Genomic DNA, 21,051 nt, shown 5'->3' with positions numbered 1-21,051 from the left:
TGTCTCAAAAAAACAATACAAAACAAAAAAAAACTAAATCAGCAGTAATAGGAGTACAATAAACTTGGAATAAGAAAAATATATCAACAACAATAAATTTTGAAGTGTTATGAAAAACTTCCATTAATAAAACAAACGATAATATTATACTTGGGAATTAAGGAATTAACACGAAATATAAAAGCCCTGTGTGAAAAAAATTATAAAACTTTACTGAGGAACATAAGACCTAGAACATAAGACCTACAGACATTGAAGAGTTCTTCCTTGAATAGGAAATAATAGTGAAATGATGTCTTTCCAATTAATCCGTACATTATTGGCATCACTAATGATTGGGAAATGCAAGACAAGGGCACTTCATACACCGTCCTCTTTGGACTACAATCTGGTATCAATCGATTAAAACTTAGAATGTATAATCTTTAGTTCCTCTTCTAGGAAAGTTTACTTCATGAATACCTGTACTTATCCAAAAAGCACACATACAAGGATGTTCCCTGCAGCGCTGTTTGTGATACTGAAAAATTGGAGATCTTGTAAATGACCATAATTAAAGGAAGAGCTCAGTAAGTGAAGGTACCTAGGAAGAGTATCCTAGATTCCCAGTCATGGAAATAGGTTTATGATACATTGATGGAAAAAAGGGAAAGCTGTAAAATTGAATGGATTCCTTTATCATTTTTTTCCAAAAATGGGATCAAATGCCATGCCCAGAAAACAAAATTTGCACAGAACAGGGCTTAGAAGATACCCACTAATCTGGTCGTTATCCTGGGGAAACAGGCAGAAGAGAAAGGAAGGAAGGACTTCCCCTTTCTGATTTTATTCCTGAGTTATGTGAAGACGGACTTTTACAATTAAAAAAAAAAAAAACCACCTTAACAATAAAACCTAAGAACCCCCAAATGTCCACCTGATATTCCATGAGGAAAAAAACCCACAAAACAAGCAAAAAAAAGTTACTGCAAAGAGATCGCAGCCTGTGGATAGGGCACCAGCTTCCACACCTGAAGGACTCACTCAGAGCCCATTTTTTACTGCTTACTAGCTGTGTAACTTCAGCCAGGTCCCTCAGCTGGGGCCTATATCTCCTCACCTCTAATAAAGGAACAAAACCTAACTGCAGCTTTGTGAGGATTCCAGGCACTGTATGCAAAGTACCTAGAAAACAGTTGCTCAAAATATGGAAGGTAGTAAATACACGTTTCCTGAGCAACTGTGAGTTCTTAAATCATTAATGTGTTTTCACTGCAGCATACAATGAATTATTGACTGAAACAAACACCAAAATGGTTTCAGATGTTATATCTAAAATACAACTTTTTAGAAAAAGGTATGATCACATGACTCTTACAAGGTATCATAACAGCAATCTAACACTTTTATAAACTGCATTTATTGTACAGAGTACTCTGAAGAAAGAAAAAATATGTACAGCCATTCATTTTCATTAACACATGTATTCTGTCCTGCAATACTGGAGAGGCGGAATGTGTCTGGCACAGAAATAACCCCTAGGAGTTATAAATTAGAAAAACAACACTTTTTAAAAAGATTTTTACTTTTCTGGTAGAAATATAAAAACTGCGGTTCATGGGGGAAAACACTAAAATTAAAAAGTCCAATCAATTGTAGAGGTGGCTTTAACACTTAAAAGTTTTGTCCCTCAAACCAACTGTCAACAGCAGTGTTTAAAATCTATGTATAAATAAATGGGCAGCGCTGCCCAAATAGCAGCACAGTATGAGCAACTCACAGTCATGCTGCGCGGTGTTCTCAGTGCACAAATAATGCCCCTTCCCGGCATCCCGTGGTGGGCACTTACAGAAGGGCATCACCTGGTGCCACAACCTGCAACTCAGCATCCATCTCCTCACACCACCACCATGTAAAGGTACCAAAACAAACTGATTTGTTTTAAAAAAAAACAAGTGGGTGGGGGAGGCAAGGGTAGATGACAACCATTACGTCGTTTTCCTGAATCCCTTTAGAATAGGGTAGATGTTTTCAAATGCTTCATAAATTTCTGCTCTGACTTTAGCACCTAAGAAGACAAGTTGGAGTAAAGATAAGAGACTGAAATGGCATTTAACATATTAAGAAGGGAAAATTATTACCTTAAAACAAAGCTGCAAGCACAAATCTCACCATACCCAGTCAGATTAAGGCACAGGCATGAAACCATTAATGGTGGAATCGCCTGTCACAATCTTATTTTGGTTTATAAAACAATACTTTTAAACAGTCATTTTAGTGGCTCCAGTGTCTCCTTCTACAGCTCAAGAGGCATGTCCTCATACTTCTCTCCTTGGTCCTGAACCAGGCCATAAACCAAGCAGGACATCAATGAAAACAACCAAATCTTATTCTCCCAATTGCTGGCTTCAACTAAGCTCTTTTCTGAATCGTCCTTTCTTGTCTCGTAATCATATTGCTGAAGAATCCTAAAGCTTCAAATAACTAATTCCAAGTGAAAACACCATCTTTTATTCAATACAATGCTCACCTCCCCACTGTAAATGAAGTCTACTTGCAGGGCTGTGGTCAGACTTCCCTGCTCTCACTGTGCCTTTAGTGGGCGTGTTTCTCATCAGACTTTGGGTGGGAGGCCTTTGTAAAAGAAGCTAGCCCACTGTCCCAACAGTGAAATTTATTTTCAGCACTGACAAAATGCCATAACTTAAAAACATTCAGATACTACTTCCTGTTACAACTTACCTGTTAATACAACTTTTCCAGAAACAAAAATAAGAAGAACAATTCTGGGTTTGATCATTCTGTAGATTAAACCAGGAAATAACTCAGGCTCATAACTGGAAGGAAAATTGCAAAAACAGTTTAGAAATTAAGAACCTTCCATGCTTTTAGATAAAATGAGGACCTGTACAAGGAAAAATGCTGAACAAACAAGCAAACTAGTCAATAGGTAAAGCACAGTTCTTCAAGCAACATCAAGGACAGAATAATTAAAGCAACTGAGGCCGACTTGCAGTCATCACTTGATAGCCACTGGATGGGAGGCTATTTGTCCTCTTATACTTTACCCTATTTCTATTGAATCTGGATTTTCTGATTTAAGAAAAAGAGCCCTGTATTTATGTCTGTAGTCTCTGATGATAATCATTTACTTTAACAGTCCTAATAATTACTATTACAGTCCTAATAATCATTTACTTCTAAGATCTGATACCGACAGTTTAACTGTTAATCATATCTCACCTCCTTAAATTGAAATATTCTCTAGCTGTTAACTGTGGTCAGGAAATTTAACCAAAGTGATATACTAGCCTGAAAATTAACTTACACCTGATTAAGCTGTCTGACTGAATGGACTATTGGTGTGTGTGGTGGTATATATATAAATATAAAGAATTATAAGAATTAAGAATCTCCTCCTGGTTTCAAGTGATTTTCCTGCATTAACCTCCCCTGTAGCTGGGATTACAGGTGTGCACCACCACATCCAGCTAATTTTGTATTTTTAGTAGACACGGGTTTCACCATGTTGGCCAGGCTGGTCTTGAACTCCTGACCTCAAGTGATCTGCCTACCTCGGCCTCCCAAAGTGCTGGGATTACAGGTGTGAGCTACCACACCAGGCCTGGTACATATTCTTCTAAGCCTAGTAATCTAATTTATCTTAGTTCAGAGAGACTGAAAACAGGATGCCTCTCTGTTTCTGTGTGTCTGACCTAAGAGAAAATTCAAGAGAGGCTTCTCTCAGGGAGAGTAGAATGGGTAGATATAAGGAACTCAAGTGGGAGCTTTCTAGGTAAAAAGGGAAATGAATGTGCTAGGCATAAAAGTGGCATGTGCAAAGGTGGAGGGCAAGAGGAACCAAGTGAGCCAAAGGGGCACAGAGAACTAGTGTGCCCGTGAACAGACTCCAGAACACTGTGAAATGAGGCTGTGAGGTGGGCAGGGCTGCCTGCCAGTTGAGTCTTCATCTACAAGTAGCAGGACGATAATTAGAAAGTTGTTCCTATGGCTCAACTTTACACTTTACTGGTAGATCTGATACTCTGTTGACTAAAAGAGAAGATCCAAACTGGGGAAAAAAATTGATACAAGAGGTTAGGTTCAATTCATGCATTCCAACTGTTTTTGGCAATAAAACATACAGAAGCAGAATCGAATTCACTCCAGTAAAGGGGAGCTATAGGTACCGCTAAGTGATAAGGGAAGCAGAAGGCTGGTGAGGGTGATAAATATCACTGAGAACATCAGGAAGACACTGCAAGAATACAGACAACTATAACCATGCCAACTGTTCTCACATACTGAATATTTTGCATTTGTTTTATTCTGAACAATGCTTAGATTATAAATGAACTGGTGCCAAAAGCAATCATAATACATTTCACGCTTACCTACTAAATTGTTGGTGGGTGAGCACAAGGCCTTCTAACCTTATAGGGAACTTCACATCACAGCTGCCCACCATGTTCTGAATCTTGAAGTCCAAGAACTTAGCTGGAAAACCCAACTTCTGTACAACTCTAGCATATTTTCTTGCTGCCAGTCTGGACTGTTCTTCACTACGGAAAGGAAAAAAGTGAGTTATTCATACTCAGAGCCAGCTAAAATAATTATTTAGACTAATAACTTATAAAAAGTCCAAAACAGGAAACTAATAAAGTATAAAGCGGTCAGCCCCCTTGCAACAGGAGAAAAGACTGACAGACATTCACAATTTCCTTATGAAGTGTTCCTGGGTCCTTGACAGAAAAGGTCCTTGACAGGCCTGCCAAAATGATCACACTTTCAATTCACCAAATTACTGTAGCCCTAGATTTTATGGACATAAATTATATCATCATCATCATCAATCATCACTATTTTTATATTTTAGCCCATGCATTTCTACTGAGAGGAAAACTAACAAGCTTCATTTTGATCATTAAATGTCGATAAGATTTATTATTGAACAATGTATTCACTAATTCTATCCTCTTTTATACCAAGACTCATCATAAACATTCCTATGATGTCATTTGTTGAATAAAACTATAACTTAGTAGTTCAGAGCTTACATAAGAAAAGCAGAATGTGGGCCAGGCATGCCAGCTCACGCCTGTAATCCCAGCACTTTGGGAGGCCAAGGCGGATAGATCACCTGAGGTCAGGAGTTCGGGACCAGCCTGGCCAACATGGTGAAACCCCATCTCTACTAAAAATACAAAAATTAGCCAGGCATGGTGGCATGCACCTATAATCCCAGCTACTTGAGAGGCTGAGACAGGAGAATCACCTGAACCTGGGAGGTAGAGGTTGCAGTGAGCCAAGCTTGTGCCACTGCACTCCAGCCTGGGTGACTCCACCTCAAAAAAAAAAAAAAAAAAAAAAAAAAAAAAAAGAGAAAGGAAAGAAAGGAAGGCAAGGAAGGAAGGGAGGGAAGGAGGGAAAGAAGGGAAGAAGGGAGGGGAGGGGAGAAGAAAAGGAAAAGCAGAATGTGAAAATATTGCCGTAAACAAAAGCATATATGTATCTATGCTGTGCTTTTTAATTTTCAGGTAAATTTATTGGTGGTTTCTTGCCTTGATGAAATAGTCATCCAACTAGATACACAATATTTACTTTTCAGATGCTCTGGGACAAAAAGGGCTAAATGCTGCACGAAAAGCCTGCCTTGATAAACCAAGTTTCTGATATCCATGCAAGGGGAAACAAGCAAACAAAAAGGCTCCTAATTAAAGAGGCTACTACTGCATGTTGTGGCCAAGGGGAAGTGAAAGGCAAGGACAGATCCTTGTCCTGCCTTCTGAAAAAACTCAGAGACCAGGAGCCAGAATGTCCATGCCAATGGCATCCCCTTCACTGAAAGACAAGTTTAAACTTCAGAAAAAGCAAGTGTCCACAACCCCCTTCTATGTGTTGATACCTCCAAGTACATTTTAATACTCTTTCACTTAAGTTTTTTTTTTTTTTTAAGACAGAGTCTCGCTCTGTTGCCCAGACTGGAGTGCAGTAGCAGATCTCGGCTTACTGCACCCTCTGCCTCCTGGGTTCAGGTGATTCTCCTGCCTCAGCCTCCCAACTAGCTGGGATTACATACACCCACCACCATATCTGGCTAATTTTTTGTATTTTTAGTAGAGACAGGGTTTCACTATGTTGATCAGGCTAGTCTTGAACTCCTGACCTCAGGTGATCCACCCACCTCGGCCTCCCAAAGTGCTGGGATTATTGGCACGAGCCACCATGCCCAGCCAAAAAGTTTTATTTGTTCAGTTCATTTATGAAGCTAATGTCACTAATTATCCCCCCAGTTTTTGACTTCTACCAGGTATATGAGCTCCGTTTAGAACACTGAAGGCCCCAGAGCACTTTCAGACAGGATCACTTTGGATGCAGAATACAGGCAATGACATTTTATAAGAGGGGTGTATTCCTTAAGATCTGTACAACTCAAACACTCATAATGAAAGCTAGTTCCAGTGAAACAGCAGGTTTCTGTGGCCAAAATATGTGGTGCCGTCACACTGCCGGGCCCAATAAAGTCTGCAAAGACCATAGACCATTAGCTTTCAAATGTTCTAATTCTTAATTTTTTCTTCCATTTCAAGATGTATTTATGTTAAGTACAACATTTTTTACATAAAGGGAACTTTATTAATAGTTGTGATGTTATATTATATCATACCTAATTTTTTTTCTTTTTCTGGAAACAGTCTTGCTCTGTCTCCCATGCTGAAGTGCAATGGCGTGATCTCAGCTCACTGCAACCTCTGCCTCCCAGATTTAAGAGATTCTCATGCCTCAGCCTCCCAAGTAGCTGGGATTTCAGGCATATACTACCAGGCCTGGCTAATTTTTGTATTTTTAGTAGAGATGGCATTTCACCATGTTGGTCTGGCTGGTCTCGAACTCTTGGCCTCAAGTGATCTGCCTGCCTCAGCCTCCTGGGATTACAGGTGTGAGACACCATGCCTGGCCCATATCTAATTTTTAAGAAAATGAAATCACCGCTATCTAAAATTATTACAATCAACCATTTTAATAAGAAAGCAATAATAGCATGTTAAAGCACTAACCTATAACCTAAAAACAATGAGATATCACCTTTTCGTTCATAACCCACAGACTAGAAGAATGAATTTCTTATGGCTACCTCTTGGCTCCTGTGCACACCATTTTCCCAGAACTGAAAATCAGTGCTGTGGTTCGTGGCTCTCTTATCCTCATGATTACGGCAGCAAACCGCTAAAATGGTCAGAGAGAATCATTAGTGAGGTCATGCCAAACTGCTTAATTTTGTTAGGAGAACTACATACACGTTGACAAATCATAAGTAGAAGGACATAGTACATCAAGTTATCAAAATATTTGCCCTGTATTTCTGTATATCTGTAAAGGATTTGCATACCATCACACGTAACAAGTATTCCTTTGCATAAGGAACAGAAAATAATCAATTGTGACTACTAAGTAAGTTATACCAAGATCTGTGTGTTCTTTCACATGAGCATTCCATCAAGAGAAATAATGTTTGCAAAATTTGGTTATGTTCTCAATAAATACCAGTGCCTCTGTTTCTACTTTATATTTGCTGCTTATAATGACTATAGCTTCTCTAACAATAACTTTTGTTTTATTAATATAGATTTTGAGGCAAATAAACCAACAAACTTTTCTACCTTAATGGAATAAATCATATTACAAGCATATCAATATGTAATGAAGTAAAATCCTGCTTCCAATTGCTCTTTAGAAACTATATTAATGTGTTAAACACATACAAATGCAAATTGGGAGAAAACCAGTTTTAAGTTTTATTTTCTGCTTTTTATGCTTCAAACATGTTAATTCTTTGGGAAACTTTTTCTTGCTAAGATAGTTACTCAAGGGGAAAATATTTCAACTGTGGGTTGAATTAATGGCCTTCGTTATTAGGTACATGATCAAAAGCAAATAATTACTTTGAAAGAAATTATTTAATACATGATATTTAATTATACAATAAAACCTATATATTTCTAATTAAGATGACTCTTTTAACAAACTAGATTGCTTTAACAATTTTCTTCTTCTTATTTTTTTTTAGAGACAGAGTCTCACTTTGTTGCTCAGACTAGAGTGCAGTAGTACAATCATAGCTCACTACAACCTTGAACTTCTGAGCTTAAGAGATCCCCCCGTCTTGGCCTCCCAAGTAGCTGGGACTACAGGTGTGTGCCACCAACCCCAGATAATTTTTTGAATTTTCTGATGAAACGAGGTCTTAACTATGTTGCCCAGGCTCATCTTGAACTCTCGGCCTCAAGCAATGCTTCCAACTTGGCCTTGCAAAGTGCTGGGATTATAGGTCTAAGCCACCATGCCCAGCGTTTAACAATTTTAGTTTAAAAACTGCTCTAAGTCGGCTGGGCACAGTGGTTCACGCCTGTAATCCCAGCACTCTGGGAGGCTGAGGCGGATGGATCATGAGGTCAGGAGTTCGGGGCCAGCCTAGGCAACACAATGAAACCCCGTCTCTACTAAAATACAAAAAATTAGCTGGGCATGGTGGTAGATACCTGTAATCCCAGCTACTCAGGAGGCTGAGGGAGGAGAATTGCTTGAACCCAGGAGGCGGAAGTTGTAGTGAGCTGAGATTGTGTCACTGCACTCCAGCCTGGGTGACACAGCGAGACTCCATCTCAAAAAAAAGAAAAATTGCTCTATGTCTTCCCTGTGATTTTATCAACATCTAAAAATGCTAGCAGTATATTGCAGTTTACATAAGTCGCAGGAAAAGCGTAGCTATTTTGAATTTCCGGAATTTCCTCTACTATATATATACATATATATGTATTTTGTTGTTGTTGTTACACAGAATCTCGCTCTGTCACCCAGGCTGGAGTGCAGTGGTGCGATCTGGGCTCACTACAACGTACGCCTCCCAGGTTCAAGCGATTCTCCTGCCTCAGCCTCCTGTGTAGTTGGGACTACAGCGTGCCACCTTGCCTGGTTCATTTTTTATATTTTTAGTAGAGACAGTGTTTCACCATGTTAGCCAGATGGTCTCGATCTTCTGACCTCGTGATCTACCCACCCCGGCCTCCCAAAGTGCTGGGATTACAGGCATGAGCCACTGTGCCCAGCTCCTCTACTATTTTTATTTATTATATAACTAATATCACCTCACTAAAGATCATAAAGTCATAAAATGATGTATTCAACTAAATACAGTTATAATAGATAAAATATTAATTCTCTGAATGTCACATGTCATACAGCCTCACTATGAGTGGTTAAACGGTGATTTTTCAGACCCTTAGCTATCTTTGAGATCTTAGACGTTATGTTTCAGGGATTTAAAAATGCACCCTAAGTTCATTACTTAACACTTCTCTCAGTCCAGCTAATGTTCATCCAAATTACTTTATCTACTATAGCTGGCAAACACCATCCCTATACATACACAAAATTCTTCACGTGATCCAGATACTCTGTGTGTGTGTGTATATATATATATATATATATATATATATAACTTAGCTTATTTTATAGACTGCTATATTCCCAAGGATTCTTATAAATCATTATAAATTCTCATGAGATGAACTTGTTCTATTCACTAAATATCCAAGATATAAAACAATGCACATTTCACTGTAGATCTTCATTTTGTTTGTGTCAAGAAACAAGCATAACACAATCTTTGATATACAGATTTTTGTTTTTGAGACAGAGTCTCATTCTGTCACCCAGGCTGGAATGCAATGGCGTGATCGCCACTCACTGCAACCTCTGCCTCCTAGGTTCAAGCAATTCTCCTACCTCAGCCTCCTGAGTAGCTGGGATTACAAGCGCATGCCACCATGCCCAGCTAATTTTTGTATCTTTAGTAGAGACGGGGTTTCACCATGTTGGCCAGGCTGGTCTTGAACTCCTAACCTCAGGTGATCTGCCCACCTCGGCCTCCCAAGGTATTGGGATTACAGCCATGAGCCACCAAGCCCAGCCAAAAAAAAATTTTTTTTTAAGAGACAGGGTCTCGCCATGTTGCCTGGGCTGATCTTGAACTCCTAAGCTCAAGCAATTCTCTTTCCTTGGCCTCCCAAAGTGCTGGGATTACAGGCATGAACCACTGTGCCTGGCCTGATCTACAGACATTTGTTACGTATCATGAAATATATTAAAAATATAGAGACATGGCAGAGAAGACAAAAAAGAAAAAAAATACATTAAAATAGATCTAACCTTAGGATTATATTCGGCATTTCGGGCACGAAGTGCAATGGTCTTTAGGTCAAGTTTACAACCAAGATTCACTGTGGATACAATATTTCTGTAAGAAATTTAAAAAGAAAACATGACTATTTAAATTACTTAACTTTCATAGGATGAGGTGTTAGATATTACATAGACATCTGATTATTCCAACCATGCTTTAATTTTTTTAAATTACTCACATTTATTAAGTGTTTACCAAGTATCATGTACATGTTGAGCATTTTATATAGATTACTCCACTTAATACTTATAATGCACTGAGGTAGTAGTTACTAGTATTCCCACATGCAAATAAATAAGCTGAGGCTTAAAGGGAGTGCAACTTGCTCAGGATTCACATGGCTCCCAAATGGTAGAGCCAGGATTTGAGTCTGTTTCCAGGGCCACGCCCTTGGCCTCCTCATAGACAAACTCAACTCTCATCTGTGAGCTCTGAAAAGCCACCACTACCACCCTACTCCTAAAAGAAGTCAGTATTTATATTGAAGATAAGCAGGCATGAAACACCTCAGTTCTCTCAAAGTAAGTCTCTTTTGGAAAAACGAGCTAAGTGTCTTTAGAAAAAAAAAAAAGCAAAACCCTGCTTTCTCTTCTAATGAACTCTCAGTAAATAAGGATAAATACAGCTATCTGTTATCTGTGTCCACTAACCCTTTTCATTTTTCAGTGTTCTTAAATCACTTAATGAATAACTTACATAAGGATAAAGATATACTAAAATAACTTTATTAGAAATTTTAATAAAAATTTAAACAATAAACTCACATTTTCATTATACATTTTTCTGCTTATGAAAGTATATATACTTGAAATGGGCAATGCCCTTTAAATGCTATCAACTGCTCAAAAACTGTCTTGCATAGACCTGAAAGTCACCATCCCAAGAATATTGATTCTAGATTTCAAATGCGTAGGTTCAAATAGCTCATTGTTGCTTCTGATTCTTTTTCTTGTACTCTCAAAATGCAATACTTGTGAAAACTTGATGGCTTATAATTTTGTTCAACAGAGAATGGCAATCTAAGATACACAACTGTAAAGCCAATTAGGGTGATCAACACAATGAATGTTTTCATTTCTGTATCATCTATTTCCTTCAAATCACCTTTGTATACACATCTGCCTTTAGCATTTGTTCACTTATGAACTATATCAAGTAGATTTTAGTCACACAGTTGTTGAATGTATTCTTATATATTTTCAATAATTTAAATAATTACCTTAATTCCTTTAAGCCTACAAGATTTAGAGGGCACTGAATTACAAACCAGTAGGGCTCTTAGTAGATAGTGGAAATTCAGGAATGTGGATGACTGGATGCTGTGGAGTATCAGAACAACAAAGGCACTGGCAAGAAACAAACACCTGACTGGACTGTTTATGATTTAAATCAGAAATGCAAACTTAAACATCCCTGGGAGTCAGATAGGCATGCTGGACACATGGGAGTGGTGTAGACAAGGGTGAGCTAACAAGGTCCTCTCTAAAATCACTAAAATTACTTTATTTTTAAAATTGTGCATGGGGTCAAACAAAATTGTGGAGGCAAGATTCAGGTCTTTGGGTGAAAGTTAGCATCCACAATTACACACCACTTAGTTCCAAAAATGATCAGAGATAGCTTATAAACAACAACCATACATGTTACAAGGTGAACAAATGCAGACAGGAAATACTAGATCTAAAGGGAGTATGAAGGAGGGAAGTATCTATACAAGAAAACTGAGGAGATGCAGAGACTGCAAGTAACCTTTTCATTTGGTCATAAGCTTTCTAAAATGAAAAGGTATACACTTCTTATTGACTGGGATTATTTGGAAATATTTGCTTGGTTTTTCTGGAAGATGAAATTATTTCCTACCCCAACTACCCTGTTACATATAGAACCCCCTTCATTTAGGTAGAAAAATCCATTTAGGACATGAACAGTCATTCTCACTTTGTGGGAAGGACACAGGCCTTCAAAGATTTGTATCTTTGAAGATATAAATCACAAGCTAAATCACAACACTGTGATTCAGCGATATCAGATACAGGGAAATGTGTATAATAATAACAGTGGAATTCAGATTAAATTTTGTTGTTTCAAGTATATAAAACACAAATGACCATATTTCTGCACCTGTTAAGAAAGCCTTTTACTGAGGGCACTAAGACAGCTTTGCTCCCTTTCCCAAGTGTGAGATAAGGCAATTTGATACACAATCGCCATCAGTGCCACTCCCTTAATAGAAGGATCCATCTAAAAACAGAGCGGGAACACAGCTCAAAGGGACTCCTAAGGGGGAGGAGATATAAAACAAGTACTCACTGCAGCTGCGGTACAATCCCAGAGCTCTCAGAAGCTGGTGTGGCAGGAGTGATGGGCGTCATGGGGGTCATAGGGGAGGGATACAGTGGAGTGGTGCCTGGCAAGGGTGCAGTTGTGAGAGTCTGTGAGTGGAAGAGCTGTGGTGCCTGGCCTGAGGTTCCCTGTGTCGCCTGCTGGGACGTTGCCTGCTGGGATGTTGACTGCTGAACGGCTGCGGCTGCCACTGCCTGCTGCTGTTGCTGCTGTTGTTGCTGCTGCTGTTGCTGCTGCTGCTGTTGCTGCTGCTGTTGCTGCTGCCTTTGTTGCTCTTCCAAAATAGACAGACTATTGGTATTCTGAATAGGCTGTGGGGTCAGTCCAGTGCCATAAGGCATCATTGGACTAAAGATTGGGATTCCAGGAGTCATGGCACCCTGTGGGAAGCAAGGAGAAAAACAGGTTAGGCTAGCTGGTGCTAACTGTTGGTGGAACTTTCCTGGTAGAACAGCAGGTGAGATGTGCAAAGGCAGATACCTTCTGAGAATAATGGGGTTCTTAAACAGGAATTAGGGAAGAGCCTGCTATTCTTAAACACATTGCTTTCTTCTTTAATATCACATAGTGGATAAACATGAAGAAAAATTGATAAACTGAGGTTTGGAAAAATTAAAAACTTCTGTTCTTTGAAAGACGCCATTGAGAAAATTAAAAGGCAGGCCACAGACTGGGAAAAAAAAATACCTGTAACATATACATCAGAGAAAGGTCTGGTAAACGGAATAATAAAGAGCTCCAACAACTCCATAAAAGAAGATCAACGAATAATTAAGAAGGGCAAAAGATGTGAAGGACATATTACAAATACAGTTTGGGTTCCAGACCTTCTCAATAAAGCAAGCAGTATGAAGTTTTTGGTTTCACAGTGTCTATAAAAAGTTACGTTTACACCACATTGTAGTCTATTAAGTGTGCAATAGCATTATGTCTAAAAATATGTATATACCTTAATTTAAAAATGCTGTATTGCTAAAAATGCTAACAATCACGTGAGCCTCTAGCAAGTCATAATCATTTTGCTGACAGAGGGTCTTGTTTCGGTGTTGATGGCTGTTGACTGATAAGGGTGGTAGCTGTGGCAATTTCTTAAAATAAGACTGATGGAGTTTGCCACAGATCCTTCCTTTCACTAAAGATGTCTCTGTAGCATACAATGCTGTTTACCCACACTAGAACTTATTTCAAAGTTGGAGTCAATCCTCTCAAACCCTACTGCTGCTTTATCAACTAAGTTTATGTAATATTCTAAATCCTTTGTCATCAGTTCAACAATGCTCACATCCTCTTCACCGAGAGTCAATTCCATCTCAAGAAACCACTTTCTTTTCTTATCCACAAGAAGCAACTCCTCATCTGTTCAGGTTTTATCAAAACATTGCAGCAATTCAGTCACATCTTCAGGATCCACTTCTAATTTTACTTCACTTGCTATTTCCACCACAGCGGCAGTAACTTCTAGCACTGAAGTCCAGAACCTCTCAAAGTCATCCACAAGGATTGGAATAAACTTCTTCCAAACTTCTATTCATGTTGATATTTTGACCTCCTCCTGTGAATCATGAATGTTCTTAATGGAACCTAGAATGGTAAATCTTTTCCAGAAGGTTTTCAATTCACTTTGCCCAGATCCATCAGAGGAATCACTATCTATGGCAGCTCCAGTATATGCCCCTCACTCCCCACTTCCTTTCTTTGAGACAGGGTCTCACTGTTTCCCAGGCCAGAGTACAGTGGTGTGATGACAGCTCATTGTGGCCTTTAACTTCTGGGCTCCAGTGATCCTCCTGCCTCAGCCTTCTAAGTAGCTGGGTCTACAGGGGCATGCCTCCATGACCAGCTAATTTTAAAAATTTTTTCTCTAGAGACTTGCTTTGTTACCCAGGTTGGTCTTGAACTCCTGGCTTCAAGCGATCCTTCCACCTTGGCCTTCCCAAAGTACTGAGATTACAAGCATGAGCCACCATGCCCAGCTGTATTTCTTAAATAGTAAGAATTGAAAGTTGAAATTACTCCTTGATCCATGGGCTGCAGAATGGATATATTATTTAAGCAGGCATGAAAACAATATTAATCCATTGTTTTTCTCTATCAGAGCTTGTGGACAACCAGTTACATGTTAGTGAGTAATCATACTGTGAAATGAATCTTTTTTCTGAGCAGTAAGTCTCAATGAGCTTAAAATATTCAGTAAACTATGCTGTAAACAGACTTGCTGTCATCAGATTTTGTTGTTCTGTTTACTGAGAACAGGCAGAGTAGATATAGCATAATTTTTAAGAGCCCTTTGATTTTAGAACAGTAAAGAGCACTGGCCTCAGCTTAAAGTCACCGGCTATATTAGCTCCTAACTACAGTCAACCAATCCTCTGAAGCTTTGAAGGTAAGCATTGATTTCTCCTCTCTAGCTATAGAAGTCCTAGATAACATCTTCTTCCAGTATAAGGCTGTTTCATCTACACTAAAAATCTGTTACTTAGTATAGTCACCTGCATCAATTATCTCAGCTAGATCTTCCATATAACTTGCTGCTTCATGTTGCATTATGTTGTAGAGATGGCTTCTTTCCTTAAAGGTCATGAATAAACCTTTACTAGCTTCAAAATTTTCTTCTACAGCTTCCTCTCCTCTCTTAGCCCTTACAGAATTGAAGACAGTTAAGGCCTTGCTCTGGATTACATTGGCTTAAGGGAATATTGTGGGTGGTCTGATCTTCGATCCAGACCACTGACACTTTCTCAATATAAGCAATAACGCTGTTTTGCTTTCTTATCATTTGTGAGTTTATTGGAGTAGCACTTTCAATTTCCTTTAAGAACTTTTCCCTTGCATTCACAACTTGGCTAACTATTTGGCGCAAGAGGCCTAGTTTTCAGCCTATCTCAACTTTCAATATGCCTTCCTCACTAAGCATAATCATTTCTAGCTTGTGATTTAAAATGAGTGATGTCAGCTCTTCCCTTCACCTGAACACTTAATTAAAGGTCACTGTAAGGTTATTAATTAGCCTAACTTTCATATTGTTGTATCTCAGGGAATACGGAGGACCAAGGAGAGGGAGAGATGGGGGAATGGCTGGTCAGATCATAGACATTTATCAATTAAGTTCCTGTATTATACGGGCGAAGTTTATGGCATTCAAAAATAATTATAATAGTAACATCAAAGATCACCGATCACAATAACAGATAATAATGAAAAGGTTTAGCTGGGTGCAGTGGCTCATGCCTATAATCCCAACACTCTGGGAGGGCAAGGTGGGTAGATCACTTGCAGCCAGTAGTTCAAGACCAGTCTAGCCAACATAGTGAAACCCCACTAAAAATACAAAATTTGGCTGGGTGTGGTGGCACATGCCTGTAATTCCAGCTACTCGGGAGGCTGAGGCACGAGAATCACTTGAACTCAGGAGGTAGAGGTTGCAGTGAGCCGAGACTGCACCACTGCATTCCAGCCTGGGTGACAGAGTAAGTCTGTCTGCCAAAAAAAAAAAGAAAGAAAGAAAAAAGAAAAGAGAACATTTGATAACAATAACAAATAATAACGAAAAAGTTTGAAATCCTACAACAATTACCAAAATCTAACACCAAGACATGCTGTTAGAAAAATAATGCCAACAACAGACTCGCTGGGTACAGGTTTATCACAACTTTCAATTTGTTTAACATGCAATAATGTGAAGTGCAGTAAAGTGAGGTGGGCCTGTGTGTGAGTGGCTGATAAGTACTTGCCAAGGTGCTCCGGAACATTAGTAATCAGGCAAATAAAATTCAAAACTACAGTAAAATACTATAAGCAATCACTAGAGTAAAAGTAGACTGACAGCACAAAGTGCTGGTGAGGATGTGGAGCAACTAAAATTCTCTTATATTGCAAAATACTACAGGCACTTCAGAAAACAATTTGGCAGTTTCTTATAAAGTTATACATACACTGATAAAGGACCTAGCAATCTTACTCCTAATTATTTACCCATGAGAAATAATAACAGTGAATTCAAAGTCTACACAAATATTTATAGTGCTTTTATTCATAACAGCTCCATACTGGAAAGACCTCAAATGTGAGCAACTGGAGAATGGATAAACTGTGGAACATCCAAACAATGGAGAGCTACTTGGCTATACAAATGGATTAACTACTGATATACAAACAGTATACTGGGCGAGGAACTTATACATACACAAAAAAGCATATGCTGTATGATTCCATCTATATGAAATTCTAGAAGAGACAAAACTAATCTTTAGCACTGAAAAGCAGATTCAGTAGTTGCCTGGGGCCAACGAAGTGACTATAAAGGGGAAGAAGGGACTTTTTAAGGTAATTGAAATGTTCCATAACTTACACAGGTATATACAATTATCAAAACAACTGACATTTAAAATGAATATTTTTATTGTATGCAAATTATATTTGAACAGAAGTTACTGATTTTTTTTTTTTTTTTTTTTTTTTTGAGACCGAGTCTTGCTCTGTTTCCCAGGCTAGAGTGTAGTGGCACAATCACTGCTCACTACAACCTTCGCCTCCCAGGTTTAAGCAATTCTTCTTGCCTCAGCCTCCTGTGTAGCTGGGATTACAGGTGCCCACCATCATACCTGACTAATTTTTGCATATTTAGTAAAGATGGGGTTTCACCAGGCTGGTCTCGAACTCCCGACCTCAGGTGATCTGCCCACCTTGGCCTCCCAAAGTGCTGGAATTACAGGCGTGAGCCACCACTCCTGGCCAGAAAAATTATTAAAGTAGATGGGTGGTTGAGAGCTTGAAATGTAAAATGAGAAAAATAAAACTAGAAAATAATTTGATGAGGGTGATTTTCAAAATCAAAGAACCTATATAATCATTTGGAACATTCTCATAAATGTTTACCAAAAGATTAATGTTTTATAAACAAATATTTAATTTAGCTTCCAAACAGACTCCCCAAATAAAACACTATTGTGCCAATTCAAAGCCTAATAGAACGTTTCAACAAAATAAGGCTTAAAAATATATATAAAATCATTTTCAAAAACAGATCATTAAATACTTTTCCTTCCCTTTGATACCATCTCTTGAAGTACAGATTTCTGCCCTCCCTATTCTCATTCTCTCCCTCCTGCTGTATTACCTGAGGGGAGGCCAAGCCCTGAGCGTAAGGTGGCAGGCTGTTGTTCTGATCCATGATGTTCACTTTCTTCTTGGCAAACCAGAAACCCTTGGGCTGGAATTTGTCTCACCATTCAATTTTTTCCTACAGCATCTCCAGCACACACTTCTCAGCAACTTCCTCAATTCCTTGGGTTATCTTCACACACCAAGAGACAGTGATGCTGCTTTGGAAAAAAGCCTGAAGTTTAATTTAAGGATTCAGGTAACCTGTACAGTCGTACAAGCCAGTTCCATGGCTCTACAAAACACAAACAAGAAAACCAATGAAGCTATTTTGGAATACATTGCCTTTTACCTTATAATCCTAAAGTCTTATTCCTTCCATGTTTCCTGTGATTGCATGTAAAATTGCCAACAAAACAAAAGTCATTTTGGTACACATTTAAATACTCTGATAATGCTCAAAATCAAGGTGTTATAACCAGCATTAAAAACTTTTGAGGAAAAATATCTAGAGAAAACTAATTCCTAAGCAAGCTGTAATATCACAGCAGAGTATTCATTAAGCACTGTATATACAGCACTGTTAAGCAAAGTTCAGATCTTTATTCCAATTTTATATCCTCTATAATGTCTTGGGCAAAAAGTTAAGTAAATATACTTCAGGGTGATCATTTATTGAGCTCCTACTGCAATAAAACTGTTAAAAAAAAAAAAAGCTTCACAAAGATAATACACTGCATTTTTGTAAATAATAAACTTACCTCTTTAGAACAGATTAATGCAAACTGTGCCTGTTACTTGGCTTTTCTTAAATCATCATCTCTTTACTCACTACATATCTGAAATGAGTTTATAATAATAACATATTCTCACACAGAACTTCAGATCTCAAAGTTACAAATTATATGTCCAAAGACGCTTCAGGCATATGCACTTCAAGCATGTGCTGGTACAGAATAGACACTCAGATATTTGCTGAATGAATGAAAGATTCTGAGGATCGCTTTGAAAGGGCTAAGGCCCCCAAAGACTCTGTATCCTACATACTTATCACTGAAAAAATGACCAAAAAAGCAAGCAAGCAAACTCTGCTTCTGAAAATAAAAATATCACAGATATTTTTAAAATTACATTTTTTGACAGTTACCGTGTAATAACAATAACAGAAGTGATGCAGATGAGGATGTAAAGATTAGGAGGATATAGTCCTTGGCATCAAAGTGTTCAATATAAAGGGTATGCAAATAATTACTATAAAACATAGTATAATAGCAGGTGTGCCGTAAGCTAAGTTTCTTGCATGTAGAAACCAGTCTTTGTGATCTCTGCATCTAGCACTATGCCTGGAATACAGTATGTGATCATGAATAAGTGTATATATGCTCCTGGAAGAGAAGACATATAGACTAACAGCCAATTATTATGAAGAGGGGCAGTGTTTTCACAAAACAAGGACCATCTAACTCGGCTCTCGCAAGGTGAATAGGAATTTACAGATCAGGGCTTCAGATAAACGAGCATTGAAAAAGCATGCAGAATGAAAGTGACAAGCTTAGTATGACTGTATATGTCACTACAGGAGATGAGACAGCACATATTGGTAGGCTCTTATCACTTTTTGCACATAAGTCTACGGAAGAAACCGTACAGTGATTACTGCACTAATTTATCCTCAGAAAAGAGTTGTTTGCTGGGTATCTTCATCTCTTCGAAATTGAAACATCAAATTCGATATTTTTTGGAAGCAATCTAACTCTGCATAGCCTTCTTCTAGTGTCTGTATATCTAAATGAAGCATAGTCTTTTCACAGAAAAGCCTACCTAGAGATTTGGAAAACCATGATGGCCTGAACCGAGAGATGGGAGACCCTGTAAACAAAGTGATGTGTACTATATCTTAAGCGCTACCGTGTCCGCTGTCTCGGGATTCTGACAAAATATTTAAGTTTCAGTGTTGGTAGCAAAATAGGCAATATTTAAGTTTCAGTGTTGGTAGCAAAATAGGCGGGCACAGACCATAGTGTATCTGCCTTCAAACACGGAGAAGAAGCGGATGGCAGGACAGGGCAGAATAAACTTCGGGTCTTCGATGCAAGGGACTGTCCTGTTCCGCCCGCCGCCGCCGAGCCCGCCAGTACCCTGCGCCCCACACTTGTATGACGGGAAGCCGCTTGCGAACCACAGAATAGGGCACCAGGCGGGAGCGGCGGTCAAGTGGCCGTTACAGGCCGGAACGGCTGCAGCACGAGCGGGAGGAACGTCCCCTGCAGGGCCTGCGCGCGCCAATTCCTTGTCTCTTCCCCACCATCGCCCCCAGGCCTCAATGCAGTGGTCGCCTCCGCCCGAACCCTCAGAAAAGAGAACAAGCCGTTACCTGGGTCACTGCAGAAATCACTATGAGCCCGCGGAAACGAAGTTAAACAGCCGGCGGCCCAGGCGCCCGCCACAGCGACCCTGCCCGACCCCACTGAACTCCAGGCGCACGTTGATAATGTCACTTCCGCCAGTTCTGTCCTTGGCTTCAGCAAATTGTTCTCGCTAGGGTCGTGGCCATGCGAAGTGTGGGCACTTGGTCACTTCCTGTGTTTCTGTAGGCGTGGAGCTTAAGGGAAGGAGGGGCGAAGCTCTTGAAGAGTTCCGGGACTGGGCCGCCGCATCACCGCCGTCTCTAATTGGCCCTTGCTGGACATAGGAAAGATCAATTTTTAAATGGGGGGGGAGGGTGGTGTGTGTGTGTGCGTTTTTAAAGCAACTAGAGGCTTACCTTTGGCAAGTTACCTGACTTCTCCCCCGCAGTTTCTTCTGTAAAATTGAATAATGATGATAATAGTGCTTAACTTTGGGCTGTCTGGAGATTGACAGTCAATGCCTGAGCAGTGCCTGGCGCTCAGTAAGCGCGTGCTCCTTACCTGTCAGCAACAACGCTAGCTGATCTTCAAGCGTGTAGAATGACTAGGAACACTAAGCAAAACACAAGCCGTTTCAGGCATTGTGGTCAAGGCTCGATCCGCAGTTGTTTCCTAGTGGGACTTGACCACGCCTTGATTTTACCTTCTGTAGTTCGTTTTGGCGGAATCATATATTATACCGCTTGTTTCCTTTGTAACCCTAACCCTCAGTGAGGTTGTGAGCTCTTTAAGGATAGGAAATGTTACATACATTTTGTATTAGCCAGGACAATTTACGCTGTTACCATTATTCCAGTTGCCGTTGCTCCATAGTTTTGGCAAATTTTTGTATGGTCAGACTTTTAAAATTTTGTCCATCTGGGTGAATTCCAGTGTTTTCTTCGGGGGAAAAACAAAAAACAAAAACCTTAATATCTTTCTGGTAATGGGCGGGACCCAACTGTGAAAGGGACTAGCGGCAGGGCGGCCCTCCAGGAG

General features: G+C 39.4%; 1 protein-coding gene across 2 annotated transcripts; it reads right to left on the bottom strand.

The window, feature by feature from the left end:
- Positions 1 to 1,293: 1,293 nt before the first annotated feature.
- Positions 1,294 to 20,195, bottom strand: TBP (TATA-box binding protein). 2 transcript variants are annotated; one of them, XM_032271604.1, is made up of 8 exons: positions 20,040 to 20,162; positions 17,682 to 17,886; positions 12,533 to 12,945; positions 10,189 to 10,276; positions 7,115 to 7,206; positions 4,374 to 4,541; positions 2,722 to 2,816; positions 1,294 to 2,047 (listed from the first exon to the last, which is right to left on the bottom strand). In XM_032271604.1, the coding sequence occupies exons 2-8, from the start codon at positions 17,733 to 17,735 to the stop codon at positions 1,968 to 1,970; spliced, it is 990 nt and encodes a 329-aa protein (XP_032127495.1). In that variant the 5' UTR covers positions 17,736 to 17,886; positions 20,040 to 20,162; the 3' UTR covers positions 1,294 to 1,967. The 2 variants fall into 2 exon arrangements, with proteins under 2 accessions (XP_032127495.1, XP_032127496.1); XM_032271605.1 differs by having other exon boundaries at positions 1,378 to 2,047; positions 17,682 to 17,883; positions 20,040 to 20,195.
- Positions 20,196 to 21,051: the final 856 nt, after the last annotated feature.

Source organism: Sapajus apella, unplaced genomic scaffold, assembly GCF_009761245.1.
Source record: "Sapajus apella isolate SASKATOON/1434 unplaced genomic scaffold, GSC_monkey_1.0 scaffold241, whole genome shotgun sequence".
Lineage (NCBI taxonomy): Eukaryota > Metazoa > Chordata > Mammalia > Primates > Cebidae > Sapajus > Sapajus apella.
This window is presented reverse-complemented; position numbering and strand designations above follow the sequence as displayed.

Bases quoted from the DNA above. Each gene is read 5' to 3' on its own strand.
- TBP (XM_032271605.1), bottom strand. From the start codon at position 17,735: ATGGATCAGAACAACAGCCTGCCACCTTACGCTCAGGGCTTGGCCTCC. The intron at 12,946-17,681 runs GTAATACAGCAG...TGCTTCCCACAG, and splicing joins AGGGCTTGGCCTCCCCTCAG to GGTGCCATGACTCCTGGAAT. The intron at 2,817-4,373 runs GTAAGCGTGAAA...TTTTCCTTCCAG, and splicing joins ACCCACCAACAATTTAGTAG to TTATGAGCCTGAGTTATTTC.